At 39.9% G+C, this 21,031-nt stretch overlaps 1 protein-coding gene across 1 annotated transcript in view; it reads left to right on the top strand.

The window, feature by feature from the left end:
• MAN1A2 (mannosidase alpha class 1A member 2) overlaps positions 1–21,031 on the top strand; it is a 139,048-nt gene that overhangs the window by 106,286 nt on the left and 11,731 nt on the right. The window contains exons 9-11 of the mRNA XM_054188657.1: positions 2,693–2,808; positions 10,093–10,312; positions 15,628–15,800. Coding sequence (XP_054044632.1) covers positions 2,693–2,808; positions 10,093–10,312; positions 15,628–15,800 — 509 coding nt within the window. The remainder of the gene's footprint in view (positions 1–2,692; positions 2,809–10,092; positions 10,313–15,627; positions 15,801–21,031) is intronic.

The following is a 21,031-nucleotide window of genomic DNA, read 5'->3' as shown; positions in this document are numbered from 1 at the left end:
TGCTATTTTTTGCAGATGGGGAGGGGTCAGGAAGATAGAGACAGCAGTATCTCAGTGCAGTCAGCTCCCTGAAATACTGCTTCCCTCCTGTGTGAAACATCTCCATCCATGATGTCTTATCATGTGGGACCACCAAAAATATTTCATCTCTCCCTTTCCTGCTGCTGAAAAGAAGGAACAGAATGAGTTTGTCCTTTCTGACAGGTCCTCCCTCTGGTCCATCTGTGAAGGGCGTCTGCTGGGTCGTGGTGAAGCACAGTGTTTAATGAGGGAGGAGCCTTGAAAACTGCTAGTAGTTCAGAGTTGCAGCGAGGTATGAGAAACTGGAATAAAGAAAACACTGCTGCTAGGAGCTGTGAGGCCCTCGGAAGCCCTTAGCCTTACCACGTTTGCTTCTCCCCAAATGGGAGGAGGATCTGTATCTTGTGCAGTTCTGTTCTCTGAACGTATGAAGAAGGTGCAGAAAAGGCCGTCTAGGGGATGGCTCCCGGTCCTGCGTGTCCTGATGCTACTGGTTTCTGCGTTCCCTGCACTTTGCATCTGAGATGAGAAGCAATGTGGAGGAGAAGAGCTGCTGACAGGACAGAAAGACAGTTCTCCGGTGACTGCCTGAAGAAGCAGATGTGAAACAGGGTGTGTTTCTGATAGTTGGCTTTGCAAACTCACCTGGAAGGTGGATTCCTCTGTTCAGGAAATAAACATCTTCTGCTCATCTTCCTGCTCTTTCCTGCCCTGAACCTAGCTGGAGCTGATACAAGACAAATGCTGCTGAGGGATACTCAGCAACCCTGTCCTGGCGGGGGACTGAGTGCACCTGTGAAAGAAATCTGGCAGGGGAGCAGCACTGACTCAAGTGACACAGCTCAGCTGGGGAGGAGGCAGCAGCTCAACACAAGTAGTTTTAAACCGTATCTCTTGTGAAGACAGTCCCTGAGTAATTCTGACGTGAGTCGTAACTTTGAAGTCTTGGGGTGGTTGGTTTGTTTGTTTGTTTGTTTTTTCTGAAAACCACAGATCCTTAGTTCTTGTGTCTACTTGATAATGTAATTGTGCATTGAAGGAGTAATTTCTAGCCCTTGCATTTGTGGAAGGAACTGACTCATGATCTGAATGCCCTCTTATAACTCAGAGCTAGAAAACTTAGGAAAACTTATTGTTTGTAGTTAAATCACTGATTTGCTGGGTGTGAAAAGGCTGTCTAGGAGATACTGACATATAAGAGAAGGGCATGAAGTAATTTGCTCTAAATTCACAACCTGAAATCAAATGGGAAAACTACAGTCTTTCCACTCGCTCCTTCCTTTGTTTAGAAATCCATTGCTAAGTAGCAGAGGAGTCAAGAGGCAGCTAGAAAAATTAGGATAGAAGCATGACCAGCTCTAACCTCCTATTCACATCTTCAGAGACAAGCAGACATGCTGGGGCAGGACGGTGCTTGGAGGAAAAAGGAACAGAAGGAGAGCTCCAACCTCTCTTTTGCACCTTTATCCCAGCAACACTGTGAAGAATACCATTTTTTTGAGGTACTTTAGAAAAGGAAGCATCATATCTTCTATTTCACCCAGTAAAAGGGAACTTGCATGACACGGACTTGCACAACACATGCAAGGGAACTTGCATAACAGCCATGCTTCAGGCAGTGGATTTCTGGCATTGTGACAAAGTTGGTCTTAAACATTTCCTTCAGCTAGCTTCAGCAGAATAAGACTGTTCTGGTGCCAGCATTTTGGGGGCTGTAATGTTGGGAAAGAAAAGGTTATGTGCCGTTGTGGTTGGAGTCACTTACTGAATCTCACAGGCTCTACTGCTTTTTGAATGAAGGGTGTACTGAGGGAGTGCTTACTGTGGTTGGAACAGCAGCTCCGAGACTGAGTCAGACCAGCAGGATTTTTGTGGGGATGTACGACAGTTCACCCGAAGAGAGACGTAGGTAGTTCTTGTCTGGTCTGTCAGCACAGAATAGCAATGACACTGCTGGTGAAAGGCAACCTCTGCAAGGAAAAAAGGCGACAAAAAAGAAATCTGTGCCTTAGGAGGTCGGGCTTATGTGGTGGTGGATTCTAATAGTCAAGCAGCCTTACCCTGCGGCCCGTGGCGAGGCTGCTCAGGCATGGCGAACAGCAGTGGGCTGGTGTTGTAACACGGCAAAGGCAATTTGCCTCCCTTCGGACTGAAAGAATTTAAATATGAACATCTACTTTGAGAAATTCATTAGCCTGTTAAGTAACTACCCTGTTGGAAATAAAAAAAATCTCCTGGAAAGATTGGATTCCGTGTAGTTCATGGCAGTTTAGAGACAGACACATGACCTGCTTGCATCCTGGATACAGAGATCTTACGGGGTTTTTATATATACTTTTTAATAGATATTAAAAAATCGCAAACCCTAGCAACAAAACAATTAGGTTCTGTGGAATGAAGTAAAAACAGAGGTTAAAATCATATCTTTGATACGAGGGATAGCCTGCGCAGAATGACAAGTAGTGAACACATACAGCAGGTTCCACACCTATGAAGTTAAATTTGGAGGGGATAAGGGATACAGTGGAGCTTTGTCCTGCTAGACAGGCTTAAAATATTGATAATTCTACAATGGTAGACCTTAAAAGCATAAGTTTATATTTTGAATAAATTTAAGGTGCTATTATGTAACAACTTCAACTTTTTTTTTTTTCCTCTCTCCCTCCTACAGATCACACATCCGTGGGCGGGCTGGGAGACAGTTTTTATGAATATTTATTGAAAGCCTGGCTTATGTCAGACAAGATGGACACAGAAGCAAGGAAAATGTACGACGATGCAATTGAGGTGATTATAATTCATTCAGTTTTCCAATACAATGAAACTTAAAAACCATCTTTAATAATTAAAAAAAACCCCAAAAACAAACTACAGGACTTCTTTTGATTACGTAAGTTTTAAGAAATCAAGTGATGAATAATACTAGCTTTCACTCTGAGTAGTTTAAAAAGTATTATTGTGGAATACATCTGAAGCAGATTATTGTGCTAAAAATAATCAGCTTGTCCAAAACGGTGTAATGTAAAAGCCCAAGCTATAGTTTATTAGAAAGAAATCTAACAACCCTAAGATGTGTGCAGAATGACCAAGTCATTTTTCTCCAGTGTTCAGAATCAGTCTAGGAGTTGAAGTCCTGAATTGTTTTATTCTTAAAATTATTTCCTAAAACATTTAAACGTTATATTCCATATCTATCTTGTAAAATGTAGTTCATGCCTATTCCTTGCTCAATAGTTCTTTTGTGATACGGTCTTGCTCCCTCTCACAGATCAAGTAGTGCTTGCCCAAACGCAGCAGTACCGCAGGGTGGTTCAGTGGGATTTGGTGTGGGGGCCTTTTTGTGGTTGCTCTGAGCTTTATTCTGCTCAGATCTTACTTTTTAAGTTTCCCCATACAGGCATCTTTTTTCATCAGGCTCACTTGTGCCCATATATGCCAACACGTCTGTGCTACAGTTAAGACGCATAGAGAGTAGTAACCAAGCTCGTTTTAGTCAAGTCAGCTGTGATACCAACAGCAGCAGGGACCGTGTAGTCTTGTCCAAGTGTAGATAGGTGCTGACTTGTTCCATGCTCTGTGCATGCTGTGTTTCTTTCAACACAGGCTTTTAAAGCTTAGTTTTAGTGCAGTCAGTCTCCTAAAGCAAAGCGCCTGTTGTCGGAGTTCTCAAAATTCACATTTTAAAAGATATATAACAAAAGTTCTAGTCTGAAATTGCTTTGAAGCTGTAATATGTCTTATTCCTGACCTGAATATGATTACATTTGGCTTTCAGCTACTTGAACTTTTTCCTTCCCTACGTTGTTTTAAAGGGTTATCTGCATCACGTAGCTGGTTACTAATAAAGGTACTTCTCTTAAAGGAGAAATCCATTATTTTCTTTAGTCTCACAATATAAAACAGACTTTGAATTCTTTCTTAAGCTTTTTTTTCTAAGTATTTTCCAGTGTCTTCAGTATGGAGACGAGAACGTAATGCTTCTTCTAATGATTTCTTATCAGTATTTGCCTCTTCATCTAGCCCAGAGCTGGGTTTACGCTCTTAGCCTTTGCCTCGCACTGTCATCCACTTCCCAGTTGGTTTTGCTCTGAAGCTGGTTATAGTCCTTTTGATTTACTGTTTTCCTACTACTGTTATCTACATTCCACATTCCTCAATGTGTGACCTTATGTTTAACTCTCTGAAAACACAATTGTTCAGGAAAACCCCATTTTGTCACCTGTTCTGAATGATTTTACAGGACTGACTTTTCTTTATCACTATCTGTAGCTTCATCAATTTCTGTGTCATCTGCAAATTTTTTTTTAGCATTTGTTTCTTGCAGATCATTGGTAGAAATGCTGCCTAGCATTGAATAAAAGTATTTTTGCAGAATCCTCATGGGAGGAGGATTTTTCACAATTTTTGTTTCGGTTTGAACTGTTGTAGCAAGCCAACTTTTAATCCACTTCAAACATGTTGCCTTGAATTTGTTTAGGACTAGTATTTAGGAAATTCCTAAAATTCCTAATATTCATAATATCAGCGTGCACTTGTCAATCAAACCACATGATTAATTTTATATGATTGTTCTATTAACCCTTTAAAATACTATTAAAGCATTAGCTACTTCCCAGACCTTTTGAAGCTCCTTAGCTTTCCAGGGCTTGTTAAAGTCAACATTAGTAGTTCAAAACATTAATCAAGTACTTTTAATAGTCTAAAATACAGTTTATTGGGTCCTGTGGATTTAAAAATGTTTAGCAGTTGATGTTTAACATCCATGGTGGTTACTGTTGAAATATTTTATTCTGATTCCTAAACTGTGAGCACTTTAAAATCAGAGGAAATAAACTTCCCCTTTTGTTCTTTTCACTGTAAGCCCAGTCTTAGAAACATTACGTGTGGGCAAATCTCTGTCTCTGAATAGAAGCACAGCAAAGCAAATTTGGGACCAGATGAAAACACACTGTGAATAGGAGGAAGAAGGAGCTGAGCTGCTCCCACTTGATGCGGGATATGACCTGCAGTGCAAGCATCAGATGGTTTCCTCTTCAGTTTTCTCTCAGCTAAACCCAGCCGTGTCCATTTGAATCTGCATGAACCGTACTGATTTATGTATGCATTGTGGAACGGAGCATCCTTCTGGTTCAGGATTTGTGTTTATCCCAGGTCCTACTTGACATTGAAAGGCATGGGCAAAGAGTCAGTGAGTAGGATTTGTTTTACATAATCGCATTTTGAATTTTTATTTATAATCTCTAAATATTTTTAAGAGCCTAGTCCTGTACCATTCTTTTGTTGTTGCCTGTAACATAGGTCTTCCTCCATAGCTGACACTGCTTACTCTTTGTTTTTCAAGACTTGGAGCAAAACCTCTTTGTGTTATTTATGCAAGCAGAAGGGAAAGGGTGTAAATGCATTCTTCCCACTCATAGCACGGAGTTGGAAATGTTCTCAGCACCCACCAGTCTAAAAGAAGATATGTGTCCAGCCACCTTAGCTTGCTACAGGGTGGAGAGTGGAAGATAGGCAACCATACGCTCGCTCTCAGGTCTTGCAGTAGGCAGTGATATCCCATGCCTTGGAGGTATTAGGAGAAAGATAGATGACAGCAGCTGTTCTTCAAATGTCATGATTTCCAATCCGTGGCGTATAAGCCTTACCCAGGTTACCACATACTTCATGACAAGAGTACAAACAAATTCTGTATCCATGACCTCTACGTGCTATATAACATTAGTGCAGTCTTCCACTGTAAAGGACACTTAATTTTGATGTCCTAGTGTATAGATTCACAGCTGGGATAAGAGCTGAAATTGTGAAACTTTTTTGTGAGAATTTTTTTGTGTTGATAAATACTGAGTGTGGTCCTCTTAACTTTGTTTTCGACATTGTCGTGTGGACCTCCCGGCTGGTCTGGTTTAAAGTGCCTTTTCTCCATCTCATATCAGCCAGATGATAGGGAAGCTTCCTTTGGGTCTGCTGCCTTGGGTAATCTAATCTGTTAGGTTTACGAATTTGATCCTCGCTCTTTCTTATTGCACGGCATTAGATAGCAAAAAGAAGGATTGAGCACTGTGTTTGATTATTACCACATAGCAAGTACTGCTGCAAGACAGCTCAGAAAATGCTGGTTTTTGTAGTCATAAAAGCCACAGAAAGCATGAGCATCAGATAGAGAACATTCTGTTTTCACATCTCAGCCTGTTGTTTCGGGCATTTCACAGACCAAGGAAGCTTCTTCCATCAGTTAATCTCTTAGTTGGTGTGAACGAATTCTTTTCTTTGGGAGCTTAAGGATACATGTCCCCTCTAGTGCATGTATACGCCTCATGGTCCAGCTGGATGTCATTGCTTTACAGTACTTATTGGAGTACTCTATGGCCCCAGGCATCCAGCCCAGGATGCAAATGTCATATATGTCCCAACCTGCTCAAGCCTTTCTTGCTCCCAGCAATGCCTGGCTGTTCCTTGTTAATTACTGTAAATATTAATTGTCCATTTTATACAGTTAGCAAGCAGTGGGTTGTTGAATGATAAAATATTTTGAGAGGGTTGCATTTGTTTTCTTTTGGGGGATGCTTTCTTTGCAACTCTTAAGGTGGAACTTAATTATTAAGTTGCTGACAAAACTTGATTTTCAGATTTCAAAAACTACGTCTTATACAGGACAGTACAGTGATATTCAAGTTCAGAAGATGTATTCTCTGTTCAGAAGAGGGGCAACATTGCATCTAGATAATGTTCTTCAGTCAAACCCTGAAAGCAATTCTAGAGTGAAGGAGTAACTCATGGAGAAGTGTATAAATTCGGGCTTTTCTGGTTTTCCTGGTGCCAACCACAGTGATTTTTGTCCCCCTGGAAATGGCCCTGCAACCATGTACTCCTCAACAGTTATAAAATTAAAAAAAGATACAATTCAAAAGGGAATTCCACACAACATTTGGAAAAAAAATAGGTTTTTCCCTCCAGGAAATAAATAATCTAAACACTTTTAAGCCTTCTTGCTCACAGCACAAGTGGCTTTCCTTTAAAAAGGACTCCTCAACTTTTACGTACCACATGGTCAAAAAAGTCCTATAATCATCATAATGTCAGTTTTGTCACAGTCTAGGATAATCGAATCAACAGAGCTAGTGCTACAGATCTTGGTATTATCTTCAGTTGCAGAATTTTCAGCAGATCCAACCTTTCCTATACGGGTACTTTCAGAACAAATGAGGCTCGTACGGTTAACTACATCAGGCTCCCCAGCAGCAGAAGCCACGGTATCACACCAATGCTCGATGCCAATTTGCACGACAGTTAGGCAACCACTCTGGCAGCTGTCAGAGACTTAGTTTCTGCTCTGTCAGTTATTTCAGCATTCTTCTAACCACATCCTGCTGTAAGCAGAAACTTCGGATCTGTCGGTGGTATCGTTATGGTTTGAGAAAGCCCGTAACAATTTATTGTTGTTTAGACAATTCTTCTATCACCTGATGACCCCTCCCCACCTGGAAAGGGGAATTGGGGAAAGCAAGGAAACACGAGGTTTGAAATATGAATAGATTTAATAGGATAAGACCAAATAATTAACAATAATACTAAAGGACCAGTATTAATCCCGACACTAATATAAGATACACACTCCCAGCCGTGGACAGCAAATGTCGGACGCTGCGAGCGCTGCAGCTTCGGGAGGAAGGGAAGGGCTCAGGGGTCCGGCAGCAGGGCAAGGAGTTTCTCTGGACTGCTGCCATCGAGGGAGAGAGACACTACGCAGCAAACTTTCTAATTTATATCGAATGTGACGTTCATGGTATGAAATAATCCTGTTGGCCAGCCTGGGTCAATGCCCAGGCCTCGCTCCTCCTCATCCCTGCACGTGGCAAGGCTTGAAAACACTGAGACCTTGAATCCCGCATAACCTAGCTGGGTATAAAGGAAGTATTTTCACAAATTCAGACACTAGAGTCTTCCAAAAGCAGAGGTTTCCCCAGCATTAGAGGAGAAATTAGTCCTATGTCGCTCAACACAGGACAGGTATTAGTGAAGAAACTAACCCAACAGGAATGCAGACCAGCACTTCTCTCTCATCACCTTTAGAACGCACAGGCTCAATAGAGGACAGTGGAGAAATTGCACCATCCAAATGATGGCTCAGTCCACAATGCGAGTAAGGAGCAGGGCCCCAGTGACGATAATGCAGCCTTCTCCCCGGAATCCACTGCACTGGCTTTTAGCTAGTACATTCACCTTGGCCGTATGGGGGCTGCCAGATCTTCACGGGCTACATGGCTGAGGTGTAGATTCATCTTCATATAACCATCCAGAGAAGTTGCTGCGAGCACTGCGGCATCTCAGAAAACCACACGGAAACACATACATATTCAGAAACACAACTATTTCAGATTGCTGTTTGTATTATCGTCTTCCCCAGACAAGGCTCCTAATCCTACAAATTTTGCCTTGTCAAACTGTAATTGTAATAATTTTGATTTTAGAAAAGTTTTTTGTTGAAGAAAACTTCGGAAGGCTGTTGGATGTTATTTCAGTGCCTGAATGGAGGACTTCCGTTTTATCAAATATTGCAGGGTTCAGTGCAGCTGCTGTAACAGTCCTGTACCATTTAAGCATCAAGCTTAAAATAAGGAAGTTAACTTGAAATACCTGCTACAGTCACAGGAGAGCTTGAAGCTTTTTGTTTGTCCATTTGTTGAAAACAAAAGACAGTCTCACTTTTTATTGAGAGGGAAAAGCTATTTCACTGTCCACTTTTAAACCTGAATTACAAGTTGCAAGCTGATTACGTATTTATTGCTTGAATCTGTATTGTAGTAAACTGCATAGTTTGCACTGTGTAGACAGCAAAGAGACAACTGCGTGCAGCAGGTGTGACCTCCACATCCACGATAACAGCTTTAGGTATATCTGGGATCCTCTGCCTGTGTGTTCTCAGTATATCTAGTGTAGCGCAAAATACAGTTATAGACATTTGGAGTGTAGTTTGTTGTAGGTACCAGGAAGGTAGTGGAGAGTAATGAAGTGATTCACTTCTGTAATAGATCTTGTGGATGGCAAGGAGGGTAGTAAAGGCCTTTTTAATGACTCTTTAATCCTTCAATTCTGATCAGCCTTGGAGTACTCTGACCGCTCACAGGTCATGCACTTTGTAGGAAGTTGTAAACCTGTCAGGGGGTTATGTGTGGAAATAAAAAAGAGATTTCTGGAAAGAAGATAGGCATAATGTCTCCATGGTAAAGAAGATAATTGTCTTTATAATTATAGGACTCAAATTGTAACAAGATTCTAGTTACAAGAAAAACCATCTAATGCTAAAGATAGTAAGTACTGCAGTAGATTGGTGGGGATTGTGAACCTCTCTGAAAGAGGCTTAAGTAAATGTGTTGTTCCGGGTAGTTTGCAAACTTTGGAAAATTAGGTCAGCTATTCTCCTTCCTACTACCAGAAGAATACCATTTATAAATCACAAGCAACAACATATATTGGTACAAATGCACAAACAAAAAGCAGCAGTTACCTCGCCTATAAAATAATAATGGTATTTGCGAACAGCTGCTCTAACCCCCACCCATCCTTTGACCATGTGCAATCAGAAAGCTGCTATGGAGAAGCAGCTAGAAGGTGGCTGGAGCTTTCCTGTCTCTTTCTGTTAAAGGTTGACTGAGAGTATAGGTGCTGCCTTTACATATGTTGCTGACCAAAAGTATCCGACGTGGATCTGTTTTCTGAGTACAGACAGACTGTACAGCAGAACAAAGAGATCCTCCTCAGAGTTAACAGGTAGCCAAACATTGTTTGAGCCATAGAATACGTGCTGAATTCTCAGCTAAAAGTGCAATGTTATCTATTTTGTGATTTTCCTATGATTGATCTCATTAGCATCTTTGGCAGTTATAGTATCTTTTTGTGTGCATTGAAATTATATTCTTATAGCTGTTCGTTCCTGTAGTGCTCAGAATTTAATTTGTCAGAAGAAGAAAATTCTTTTTGTTTTGAAAACAGTATTTTATTCTTTGAAGAAGAGTTCGTATGTAAAACTTGCATGTGAAACAGTATTTGATCGTTCTTTTAATCTTCTTGTAGGCCATAGAAAAACATCTCATCAGAAAGTCCAATGGAGGACTGACCTTCATCGGGGAGTGGAAGAATGGGCACCTTGAAAGAAAGATGGGCCATTTGACCTGTTTTGCAGGGGGAATGTTTGCCCTTGGAGCAGATGGTTCCAGAGATGATAAAGCTGGACATTATTTGCAGCTTGGAGCTGAAATTGCACATACATGTCATGAGTCGTATGACAGGACAAGTAAGATACGTTGCTAATCTACTTATTCAGTAGTTGAAATACAGAAATTTTTGTAGTTATTTTTAAGATTTGTTACAGACCTATGCCTTGTCTAACATGCACTGTTTATACCAGTATAATTTTTTTTTAACATCCATGTATTTACTTCTGATCTACATCATAGTAGATTTACTAAATGTAAAACCAGATTTTATGTGGTTCCTTCCTGCACGTTTATCCCTATTTTTGGATCAGTCAGCTAAGACAGGTTATATGGGTGCAGGGAGGAAGGAGTGTGTGTGAACTCCTGTCCTCCCAGATACACAGGGCAGTTTTTCATTTCATATGTGCTGTTTTTACAGTTACGTAAAGTGAATAATTTGTATAGACACCTTTCACTGTAGTGCATTCTGGGTACATTCTGGGTAAGTACAATTAAACTACAGAGGATGGAGATAAGTATGCAAACTGGGAGATGGCCAAAGACCTGACTAGTGAGGAGGCAGTATCAGACTTCACTGTTGGACTGGAAGTTTCTCAAATTCAGTCTTTTTGACCAGGTTTATTTTACATCTTTAATAGTGATGTGGATGCACAAAGTTGGGGTGTGCTGATTACACTTATGGTGGCCGTAAAGTCATAAGACACAATTAAAATAGAAGAGTCTCAGAATAGTAAACAGGAAGATCTTGAGGACTGGACTGCCAGAAATAAAAAGTTCACCAGAAAAAAGGCAGGAGCTCTTTCTTCTAAATGGGGAGTTGAAAAATGCCAGTGCGGTCTTAATCTGTATCAGGTGAAGAATTTTCAGCCGACATTAGAGAATATTAACACCACCTTAGTGGACACGTATAATTTGTCATCCAGAATACACTGTAAAAATCTGAATTTCAAGCAGAATAAATGCAAAGAAGGACCAACAGAGTGATTAGAGCAACGGAGCTTTTACCTTACAGTGGGAAAATAAGAGAGGTCAGCCTAGTAAAACAATGCCAAAGAAGGGAATTAATTTTGTTGTCATCTCAAGGCGTAAACACTGAAAAGAAATAGAGTTATTTTAAGATATAAACAGCACAGTTGTACCAAGAGCAAGATTTGTAAGCTCGCGGTGAACGTAGGTTGGAAACTGGAAATGGCTTTGTGTAGCCATCAGAGAATTGAGCTTCTGAAATAACTTCCTAGTAGAAGTAATGGTAACTAAAACTTAAAAGCAGTTTTAAGATGAGAATTGATGTATTTATTCACAGGATTACATATTATTGTATAGCTGCCTGTAATTTTAAAGAATTCGATTTGATGGTTGTGAGTGATACTTTTGCCTGGCTAGCAACAACATTTAAAAAAACAAAAAGAAGGGGAAAAATGAGGATGATTAAGGAAAAAGGTAGGACATAAGTAACTATTATTGTATTCTGAAAAATCAAATGTTTAATTTGACACTTAAAAATAAGCAGTACTGAGTTTTCAGTTGTTTGTGCAGCAGTCCTAACTTTATTTGTTCAAATGTTTATTCTGTACTCTAAATAAGTCAAAAGACAGGGGGATAAAAGTTTTGGTTACATATTTAATGACTGTAGACTGTATCAGAACACACACGTGAAGAAAACAGACTGAAAGTTGTACAGACAGTTATACATTTGCAATGTCCTAGTTTTCTTTTGTTCAGTCCTGTAATCAAAGTCACGTGGATTATTTTTTTCCTGGACTAGTTTTTCAAAGAAAATACAGATCTGTTAAGTGCAAAATTTCAACTTCTTAATTATGCTTTAACAGCAATATTTGAGACATAATTGTACGCCTTAATGACAGGACTAGCTGGTTGCAGAAAAAGACTGTCTTTCAGAGGGCAGACAGTTTATCAGACAGCTGGTAAGTTTGTTTCAGTCACGAAGGGAAGAGCCTGATCTCTCTCTCCTGTAGAGCTGGGAGAACTCTTGCCCCAGTTGGTGTCCCCAAAGGAGACAGCAAGGTGCTGAGGATACAGAGATCTTTTCTTCAGATAAACCGTCCAGAACTGTCCTTTCCTGTGTCTTCCCAGGGTTGCTTATAATAAACTACATTATATGCCTGGTTTATAATATATTAGTGTAAAAATACTACTTCATGAAGCAACCTAAATTTCCATAAGAGCTGAGCATAAGAAAAAGAAAAAATAAATGCTATTTCAGGATCCAGTCTCAGCAAAATCAAAGCAGAATTTCACAGAACAAACACACTTCTTTTCACCCTTTCAGTGAAGAATTTTTTGCTGATACCTCCCCTGGCGCAACTTGAGGCTGTTTCCTCTTGTCCTATCACTTGGGAGAACAGACCGACCCCCCCCTCACTACAGCCTCCTTTCAGGTAGTTGTAGAGAGCAATAAGGTCTCCCCTCAGACTCCTTTTCTCCAGGCTAAACAACCCCAGCTCCCTCAGCTGCTCCTCATAAGACTTGTTCTTCAGACCCCTCACCAGCTTCGTTGCCCTTCTCTGGGCCCACTCCAGCACCTCAATGTCTTTCCTGTGGTGAGGGACCCAAAACTGGACACAGTACTTGAGATGGGGCCTCACCAGTGCCGAGTACAGGGGGACCGTCCCTTCCTGTATAATTTCTTGGAGTGCCCAATAACATTAGAAGTAGATATTAGTAAATTATTAAGGATTCAATACACCAGCAGGCTACAAAGCAAGAGAAGTTGTCACAGTTTCTGTAGGTGATGCATCACCAGAACTGCCTGAGATCTAGCTTCTTTGGTGGATAAGAATAATACAGCTGACATGGTTTACCTGATTTCCAAAAGGCTTTTTCAGAAGTTTTCTACTATGGCCTTTTAAGGATATTAAGCAGCTACAGCATACGTAGCAAGTACTTGCATGGAGGAAAAAAACAGTTGTAGTGTAACAAATAGAGTAGAGATAAATAGTAAGCTCTTGCAGTGGACGAATGGTGGTTAACCAGTGGTACTCTGATATATTTGATATATATATATATATGTTTATGTACATATGTGTATCTATATGTATAAATGTATATTATATTTACATTTTGTATTTTAATGTGTATATATGTATATGTAAATAAAATATATGTACCTTCTCTTTTATCTATACCTACATACACATGTATCAGGAAAAGGGCAGGAACAGTAAGGCAAGTGTCCCGCTAATAATAACTTTTTTTAAAAAAGCTATTCAGATAGCAAGGATGAAAGAAAGCTGAAAAATTGCACAAGGACCTTATGAGGTTGAGTAATTGCATAATAAATTACTAAATTAAATTCAGTGTAGTTAAATGTAAAGTGAGGCACCTATGAAAAAATTATTCCTAACCTCACATATAAAATTATGAGCTCTTAACTGACCATTACAACTCAGGAAATTGCTCTTGAGATTATGAAAATGTCAGCTCGGTAGCAGTTAGGAAAAACAAAGCGAGAAAGAACAAAATAGAAAATGTCATTATGTCACCGTATTAATCTTGTCCACACTTTTAGTGCTATATTCAGGCTGGTCCTCGCATTTCACAAAGGATATAGTGGAATTGAAGGAGTTGCAGAGAAAGGCTAAAAGGAAAACTAAAGGCAGGGAACACTTTACATTCAAGGAATGACTGAATCGGATAGTGTTCTTCAGGGTGGAAAAGGGATGGTTTAGGTAGGATAAAACAGATAGGCAAAATCATCAGGGGACTGGAGAGAGTAGCTGGGAATTAGTTGTTCACGCTCCTCTCCAAGGCAAGACCTAGGGGCTATCGAATGAGTCTAGTAGGAGCCAAGCTGAAAATGGAAAAGAACAAAAAAAAGTGGTTCTACACTGGAAGAGATAGTAGAGATGTGGGACTCTTCACCAGAGGTTGTTTTGGATGCTTAGGGCATACATAGGTTTAAGGAGACACCAGGTAAGTACTCGAGAAATAAATCTATTAAGAATTACTGACCACATAAAAAAGTATGTCTACTTTGGGAGAAGCCTTGAGCTTAAAAAAAAATTGGAGAGTGGTAGAGAAGCTGGAAAAAGGTATCATATGTTCTTGGACTGATCTTCCTCTTCCCCATACTTGTCTCATTTTGGCTGCTGTTGCGGACATGATACTAGACCAGACGAACTTTCATCTGGTGCAGTATGGCCATTCTTACCTTCTTAATTTTGGACAGGTAGAACTCTGTATTTAATCTCATTGATTTTTGCAGTAAAAATTGTAATTCTTTTTTTACTGAAACAGGGAAAATAAACATTTTGAAAGAACTATCATAAACATTTCTTGATGGCATTTTCCTTATCATGTGTGTGGCTGAAGGAATGCGTGGTGCTTTTTTCTGTTTGCATCCAGAGCCATACTCCCTTGAAACAAAAAGGTTAAGGAACTTTTTGGGAGTTTTTCTGCTGGGGCACACACGGGGAAGCGTTCATATTTTTCATTGTAGTATTCTAAGGTTTCCCTTTCAGACTCGTGAGACCATGGTTAATTTGAGCCTCTAGCCCATAGGAATTACATGATTAATCTCTCCGATAATTTTTAAAGCTTGAGTGCATCTTCAAAGTTCAGTGCCTTAAAAATTCTCTGCCAGAGCAGGGTGGGGTGGGTGGGTGGGGTGTACAGCTGTAACTAAGAGTGCATTATTTATGTCAAATTTGAGGGATAATGTGTAGCTGTATAATAAAAAAATATATGTGATTGCATCTTCATATTGTAGACAGTTTTTCTACAGGTACCTCCTTTTTATATGAATAGTCTTCCAGGTGCTGACAGAGGGCCGTTACAGCTTCCTTTAAGGGCTGAAATAGTGAATCTCTTGGTTCAGAGATTTATTTTCAGGTGTGCTAAGTTTTCATTGCCTAGTTGTAATAATTGAGGATCACATTATGAAGCACATCAGTTACCATGGCCTGACAGCACTTCCCTAAACCGAGTGAGTCTGGATAAAGATGCAGGTTATTTGAGATGGTGATACCTGGTTTTGTTCCAAGATCTTTTGGCGCTGTGCTTGGTGGGATCAAAGGCCATCAAAACCTCTGTTGACCCTACTTTTTTTATTTTGCTTGTAAAGAACTGATGTCGGTCACTTTAATTTTATCCTATAATTGAATGCATTAACGTGTTTATATTCTTAGCGTTTCATTAGTTTTCAAGAGGATTACTGTACTCCCATCAAGATAGGTAGTTTTCTCACAGGAATTGGATAAATTATTCATAAGGAAAATTACAGGCCTCAACAATAGGAAATATTTATGAGACTTCTTAAAGACAAGCTAGTTTCTGCTTTTCTCACATGCTTGGGATATAGCAGTTTCCTAGCCACCCTTCCTGCAAAGATTGGTAAGGAATAATTTTATATTTTTTTCCCTTTCCTCTGCAGCATTAAAGCTGGGTCCAGAAGCATTCAAATTTGATGGAGGTGTAGAGGCGGTGGCAGTGCGGCAGAATGAGAAGTATTACATCCTAAGACCAGAGGTGATTGAGACCTACTGGTATATGTGGAGATTCACCCACGATCCCAAGTACAGGCAGTGGGGCTGGGAGGCAACACAGGTAAATGTATTAATTATCTGTCAGTAAATTAATTTTACATATTTTCCTTTTGTAGTCACTTTCATCCCGTGGTACTGAAACACTTCAAATGGTAATTGATTTTCACGAGTCCCTGTAAACATACGGGGGTGCGCGCAGTTATTCCTGCTTTGCAACTGTTGAAACAGATGCACAGAAAAGAGACGTGTTTGGCGTCATACAGCTGATGAGTTTTAGGGATGGAAATAAAATCCGCTGGTCAGGACTCCTGCTGTTATCAGTAGTCCACAGCCCCCAGGAGAGGTAATTTATCCTGGGAAATGAAAGTGTATTATAAATAACTTTGTTAAGCATGTGTTAGCACTCAGATTAGATTAAAAGACAAAGCTATTCTTAGGGTTTCTTCTTGGTCAGTTATTAAAACAGAAATGGCAGGAAAACTGTTCTCAGATGGGTTGTAGACTAGAGAGCACGTACATACGTGTATGTGGGTTGGTATCATGGCTGTTTCTTTTCTTAGTTGTCTGACTGGAAGGAAGGAAATTTGCCAGTCAGTTTAGATTTACTCAATTATAACAAAAAATTACATCACTAGAAGTAGACCAGAAAGGGAAGTGAGTAAGTAATGGCACATAAGGCAGAACTTAAAAATTGTTGCTAAGGTATTTTAGAGATTGTTGCTGGTTTTGAATAGCTGCTTTCCTGGATTGTTGCGTGTTTTAACTGAATTCCCAAGTGTGAAAATGCGTCTGAGTCTTCCTTATTGGAAATGCTTGTAATGGTCTACAGAAGCCCGGACTCATTGTAAGACTCTTAGCAGAGGTCTGTTGCTCATGGCCTTCCTTCATTCATCCTTTGTACATAGGTGGATAACTTCTTTGTCTGATAGTCATAGATTATGGGCGATATGAATAACTAGGTTTCATTTTCACATGACAATATAATATTCTAGTTGTAAAAATTATTTGTAATCCCCAAAAGACTTCTTTTAAATGCTTCCTAGGGCTGAACTTGTGAGGTTTTTTTGGTCTCATGATTCTCACTGCTTCCACCCCGTGGTCTGTACTGAGGTTGTGCAGAACTAATTTGCTGACCAAGCAGTTTTCTGGTCGTCCTCAGGATCTGTGCATTACTACAGTTCCTCCTCCACTTTCCTGCTATAACTCCAGCAGCCTTTGGAAACACAGCTGAAAGCCAGTTTCAGACATGTGAATAAATATTAAAGATAACAAGACAGTAGTGAAATATTTTGAGTATAGCCAACAGAGATCAAGGAAGAGATGAACCAAGAGCCTGGAGAAAGTTTATTCTGCAGGTGAAAGCCAGTTTCGCTCCAAAGGCAAGAGACACAGAAAACGGACTTGAAGGAAGAGACCTGTTGAGAAGTCTGTATTCATCAGGTAGAAGATAGTTAAGGCAGGTTCAGAATATTCAGCTGAGTTCATCCCTATCCTTCGCTCAGCGCCGTTACAATCATGTAGAAAAAATCAAGTATTTTAAGATTGTGTCTTAGCCTTGGTTTTGCCTTGTAGACTATTTAGTTACAACCAACATTGTTACTCTGGAGAGAGGTTCCACTTTTGTCACATTTGTATTCCAGAATGCATTGCCGCGCTCTCTAAAACATCAAACACTGAGTCACATCATCCCTCCTGCCCAAACTATGCATGTTTCTAATATGACAAAGAAACAGATTTAGTAAACTGCTCCTTGCCACTGTGTGTACTACAGATGCTTGCTGATCTAACGCCCGCTCCTGTCAGAAGCTATGGCTGGATGATCCAAGCTGAGATTGGGTCCTTTCTACTAGGCCAATGAATATACAAATATAAATTTTCAAGGCCAAGTTCTGTCTCTTAAGCAAAGCACATCTTTTGAATCGCATTTTGTTTTGTTTTCTCCATTAGGCTTCATATCATGCTCCCCATTAATGCTTTCAAACCCAAACCCTCCCTTCCTCCTCCTCTGCCTCCAATTTCCTCTGTGTGCAGGGTAGGATTTTATTTTATCCTTCTGTCAACCTGCATGGGAGTTGTGTAAATCAAGCAGCCCACGTGCTTAACTGCCTCTGTCCTTACAGAGTGCCTTTTTTTTTTTTGCTTGCTCCCTCAATAAAGAGTTTCTTTATCCAACATAGCCGTAAAATATTTTTGCACTCTTCATAAATGGTTTTGCATACCCCTCCCTCCCACAATTACAGATTTTCTTTCCCCTGCTGTCATGCTAACCCAGAAGCTCGGGCAGTTTTTTGTTCCCCATGGTTTTCTGTTCCCTGCATATAGATAATAAGTTCATGTGTTTGCTCCTCACACCTACTCACTACTTTCCCTTCTTCCCTACCGCACACAGCTCTGGTTGTGTTTATTCCTCCATTTATAAATAAAGAAGAATCCGGTATGACACACAGAGCACTTGGCTTGCTGCTCGTGTACAGCACTGTCTGTGTTCGCTTTCCATTTGCCTTTCAACCACTGAAGCATACTTTGAAATCTGTATTACAGACTTCCCGTGGTGAATGAGATTTTCTTCATCAGAAGTCTAGTAGTTCTTTTAAAGTTTTGGGGAAACTGAGTTTTGTTTCCGAGTTCTAAATGGTCTTATTTTTGTACATTGAACCTGGTGTTTGATGACTTCTTAGTGGTCTCACTTGTTTCCTTCTTTGAATGCATGAATACATCCCTACCCGAATGGATTGGGTTAGTCCACCGATATGTTAGAAGTCTGCTTCTCTCATTTTAAGAACTCTTCAGAGATCATCCAGGATACACTGCAGAACCACCTGGCTTTTAAGTATACTGCATTACTTAAGTCTCTTTAGCACTCCCAGCCCAGATCTCCCTCTGCCTTTTATCAATGGGAATTTGCACAGAGGGCTGGATTGTGTGCATGTGCACATCTTTGTACTGTAACTTCTTTATCTGTTTCACCATTGGCAGCTTTTTTGTGGCTTTATTATCTAGATTTTTGCACAAAACTTGGACATTTTAGTGCAGATGTTGTGCTTTGACTAAGGCCTGCGTTGTCACATCTCTCCAAATCCAGTGTCTGTGGGGGAAAAACCAGGAAGTTGAATCTTATATTTCCTCAGTGATCATAAATCTCTGTGACAGGGTCTTTATCTCTTTCCTAATAAAAAAAGGCTAATTCTCCCTAATACTATACTTAGCAGTAGAGACAACATCAATCTCAATTGTACTGGGCCAGCCAAATTGGATGATAGTATGCTGGGGGGCCGGCTGAAGTATTACAGAAATACACATGCAAGATATTCAGGGTAAATAGAAAAAATGGCTAAGATCCTTTTAATTAATTATTTGAAAATAATTTGAAATTATTTTAAAATAATTTTAATTAATTATTTGAAAGCAATAAAAGCCACTGCCTCACAATAGGAATGTAAAGCCAATTACTGATCTAAGCTATCTGACTGAAGGGTTCAACTATTTGGGACTTGCTTATCTGACTGAGCAGGATTGCACCAGGGAAGCTGCAGAGTTCATTCGGAGTTTCTACTTAGAGTGAAAATAATATATACGACTTCAGGTTCAAGCTAACTTCAGGCAAATTGAGGACTGACAGTAAGATGGAGCAGAAAAACCTATAGGCTCTCTACTTAGTGAAGCAAAGTAGAAGGGAAGGAGGCAGGTATAGGTTGGAGGTGAAAGAAACGGGTTCAGTGTTCATGGGTTGGAAGCTGTGAGTACCACAGAGAGGTGTTTTGGGAGGTAAGCTGGTGGAGAAACTGGCACAGTTTTTATGAGCATATTGTTGGCATAGTCAAGAACAGTCACAAATGCAACCACAAAAACACCCTCAGAGGAGCAGAGAGAGCTGGGATCCCATCTAGAGGCACCTCCAATTTTAGTTCCAAAGGACTTAGATCAACTCTGACCTCCCTATATACCACAGGCCCTGAAATTTCGCTTTGCATCGGTTTTGAGCCAAGACACGTGTACTTGGCAAGAGTACACTATTGCATATTCTTCTCTTCCACTCTTGATTTGAATAAACGGAACTGGAAAATCCACTTCTCTTGATAGTTTGTTCCATTATTTAATTACTTCTGCTGTTAAAAATATATGTTTTATTTCCCATTTGAATTTGTCTAGTTTCAGCTGCCAATCACTGGATTTTCCTATGACTTCCTATACCGTGTTAAAATGTATTTTATTCCCCCATGTTTTCTTTCCAAAGAGTTTTTATAGATTGCAATAAGCTTACTACCGAGTGTACTTAAGATGCTAAACAAATTGTATTGTCTCCCACTGTAAAGCATTTTCTCCAAGTGTCTGCACCCACGTCAGTTCATCATCCTTTTAAAAAAATTAATTCTAGAATTGCATATTCCAGTTTTGACTTCACCCACAGATCTGTGCAAAAGTAAAATTATATCTCTGCTACTGTTTACTATCCCTGTGTGTACACCTGCCACAACATCCTAGCAGGAACTCATACTGGATTGTCTCATGCGGCCACTGAATTCTTTTAAGTGTCTCTACTTTCCAGGCTAATCTGGTTCTGCAGTTACACAGCCTCTATGTCTAGATTTAGGATTATGTACCTGGTTATATGAAACTCATTTTGTTTGGGCCCCAGTCGCTGCCAGAGTATACTGTCTGCAGTTATTTACCCATGTCATTTTTGCCAGCAGCTGTGTTGCAGTGACTGATAAAAGTTCAGACTATTCCTTGTGGATCTCTGTTAGAAGCAGCTCTATTTGGAGATGATTTTACATTGCCAGTTTGTTCTTAGACCACTGTCAGTTGGTTTTAAATTAAGATAGTAATGTCGATATGATGTAGTGCTATTTTGTTTTATCTTAACGTCTTATGGTATCATGTCAGTTGCTTCAGAAACTTTTAAGTTTATTACACCTCTACAGTTACCTGTATTTGTCAATTTGTAGACCTCAAAGAATGAAATCAAGCTTGTGAGCAAGGTAGTTTTCTATAAACCCATGCTGCTCGGTGTCAGTTATCTTCTTGTTCTTTTAAATTTTTTTTCTTGTTTTCCCATAATTATTTGGGACTAACATCAGGTACACCATCCTAAAATTGTTCAGTCAGCCTGCCAATGCCTCGTAATAGTAGCATTGCCTTGATATCCTTCCAGTCATCTAAGACTTACCTGTATTCTAGGGTGCAATAAATTTAGCATCATTTTATCAAGGAGACTGGTCTTCAGCTCTTGAGCAAAAAGAGTATCCAGGTGGCAAGTCAGATGTCTCTACACCAAGTACTTTGAGATCCATG

Source organism: Rissa tridactyla, chromosome 1 (assembly GCF_028500815.1).
Source record: "Rissa tridactyla isolate bRisTri1 chromosome 1, bRisTri1.patW.cur.20221130, whole genome shotgun sequence".
NCBI lineage: Eukaryota > Metazoa > Chordata > Aves > Charadriiformes > Laridae > Rissa > Rissa tridactyla.
The sequence above is the reverse complement of the archived record's forward strand: the minus strand, read 5'-3'. Positions and strand labels throughout refer to the sequence as shown.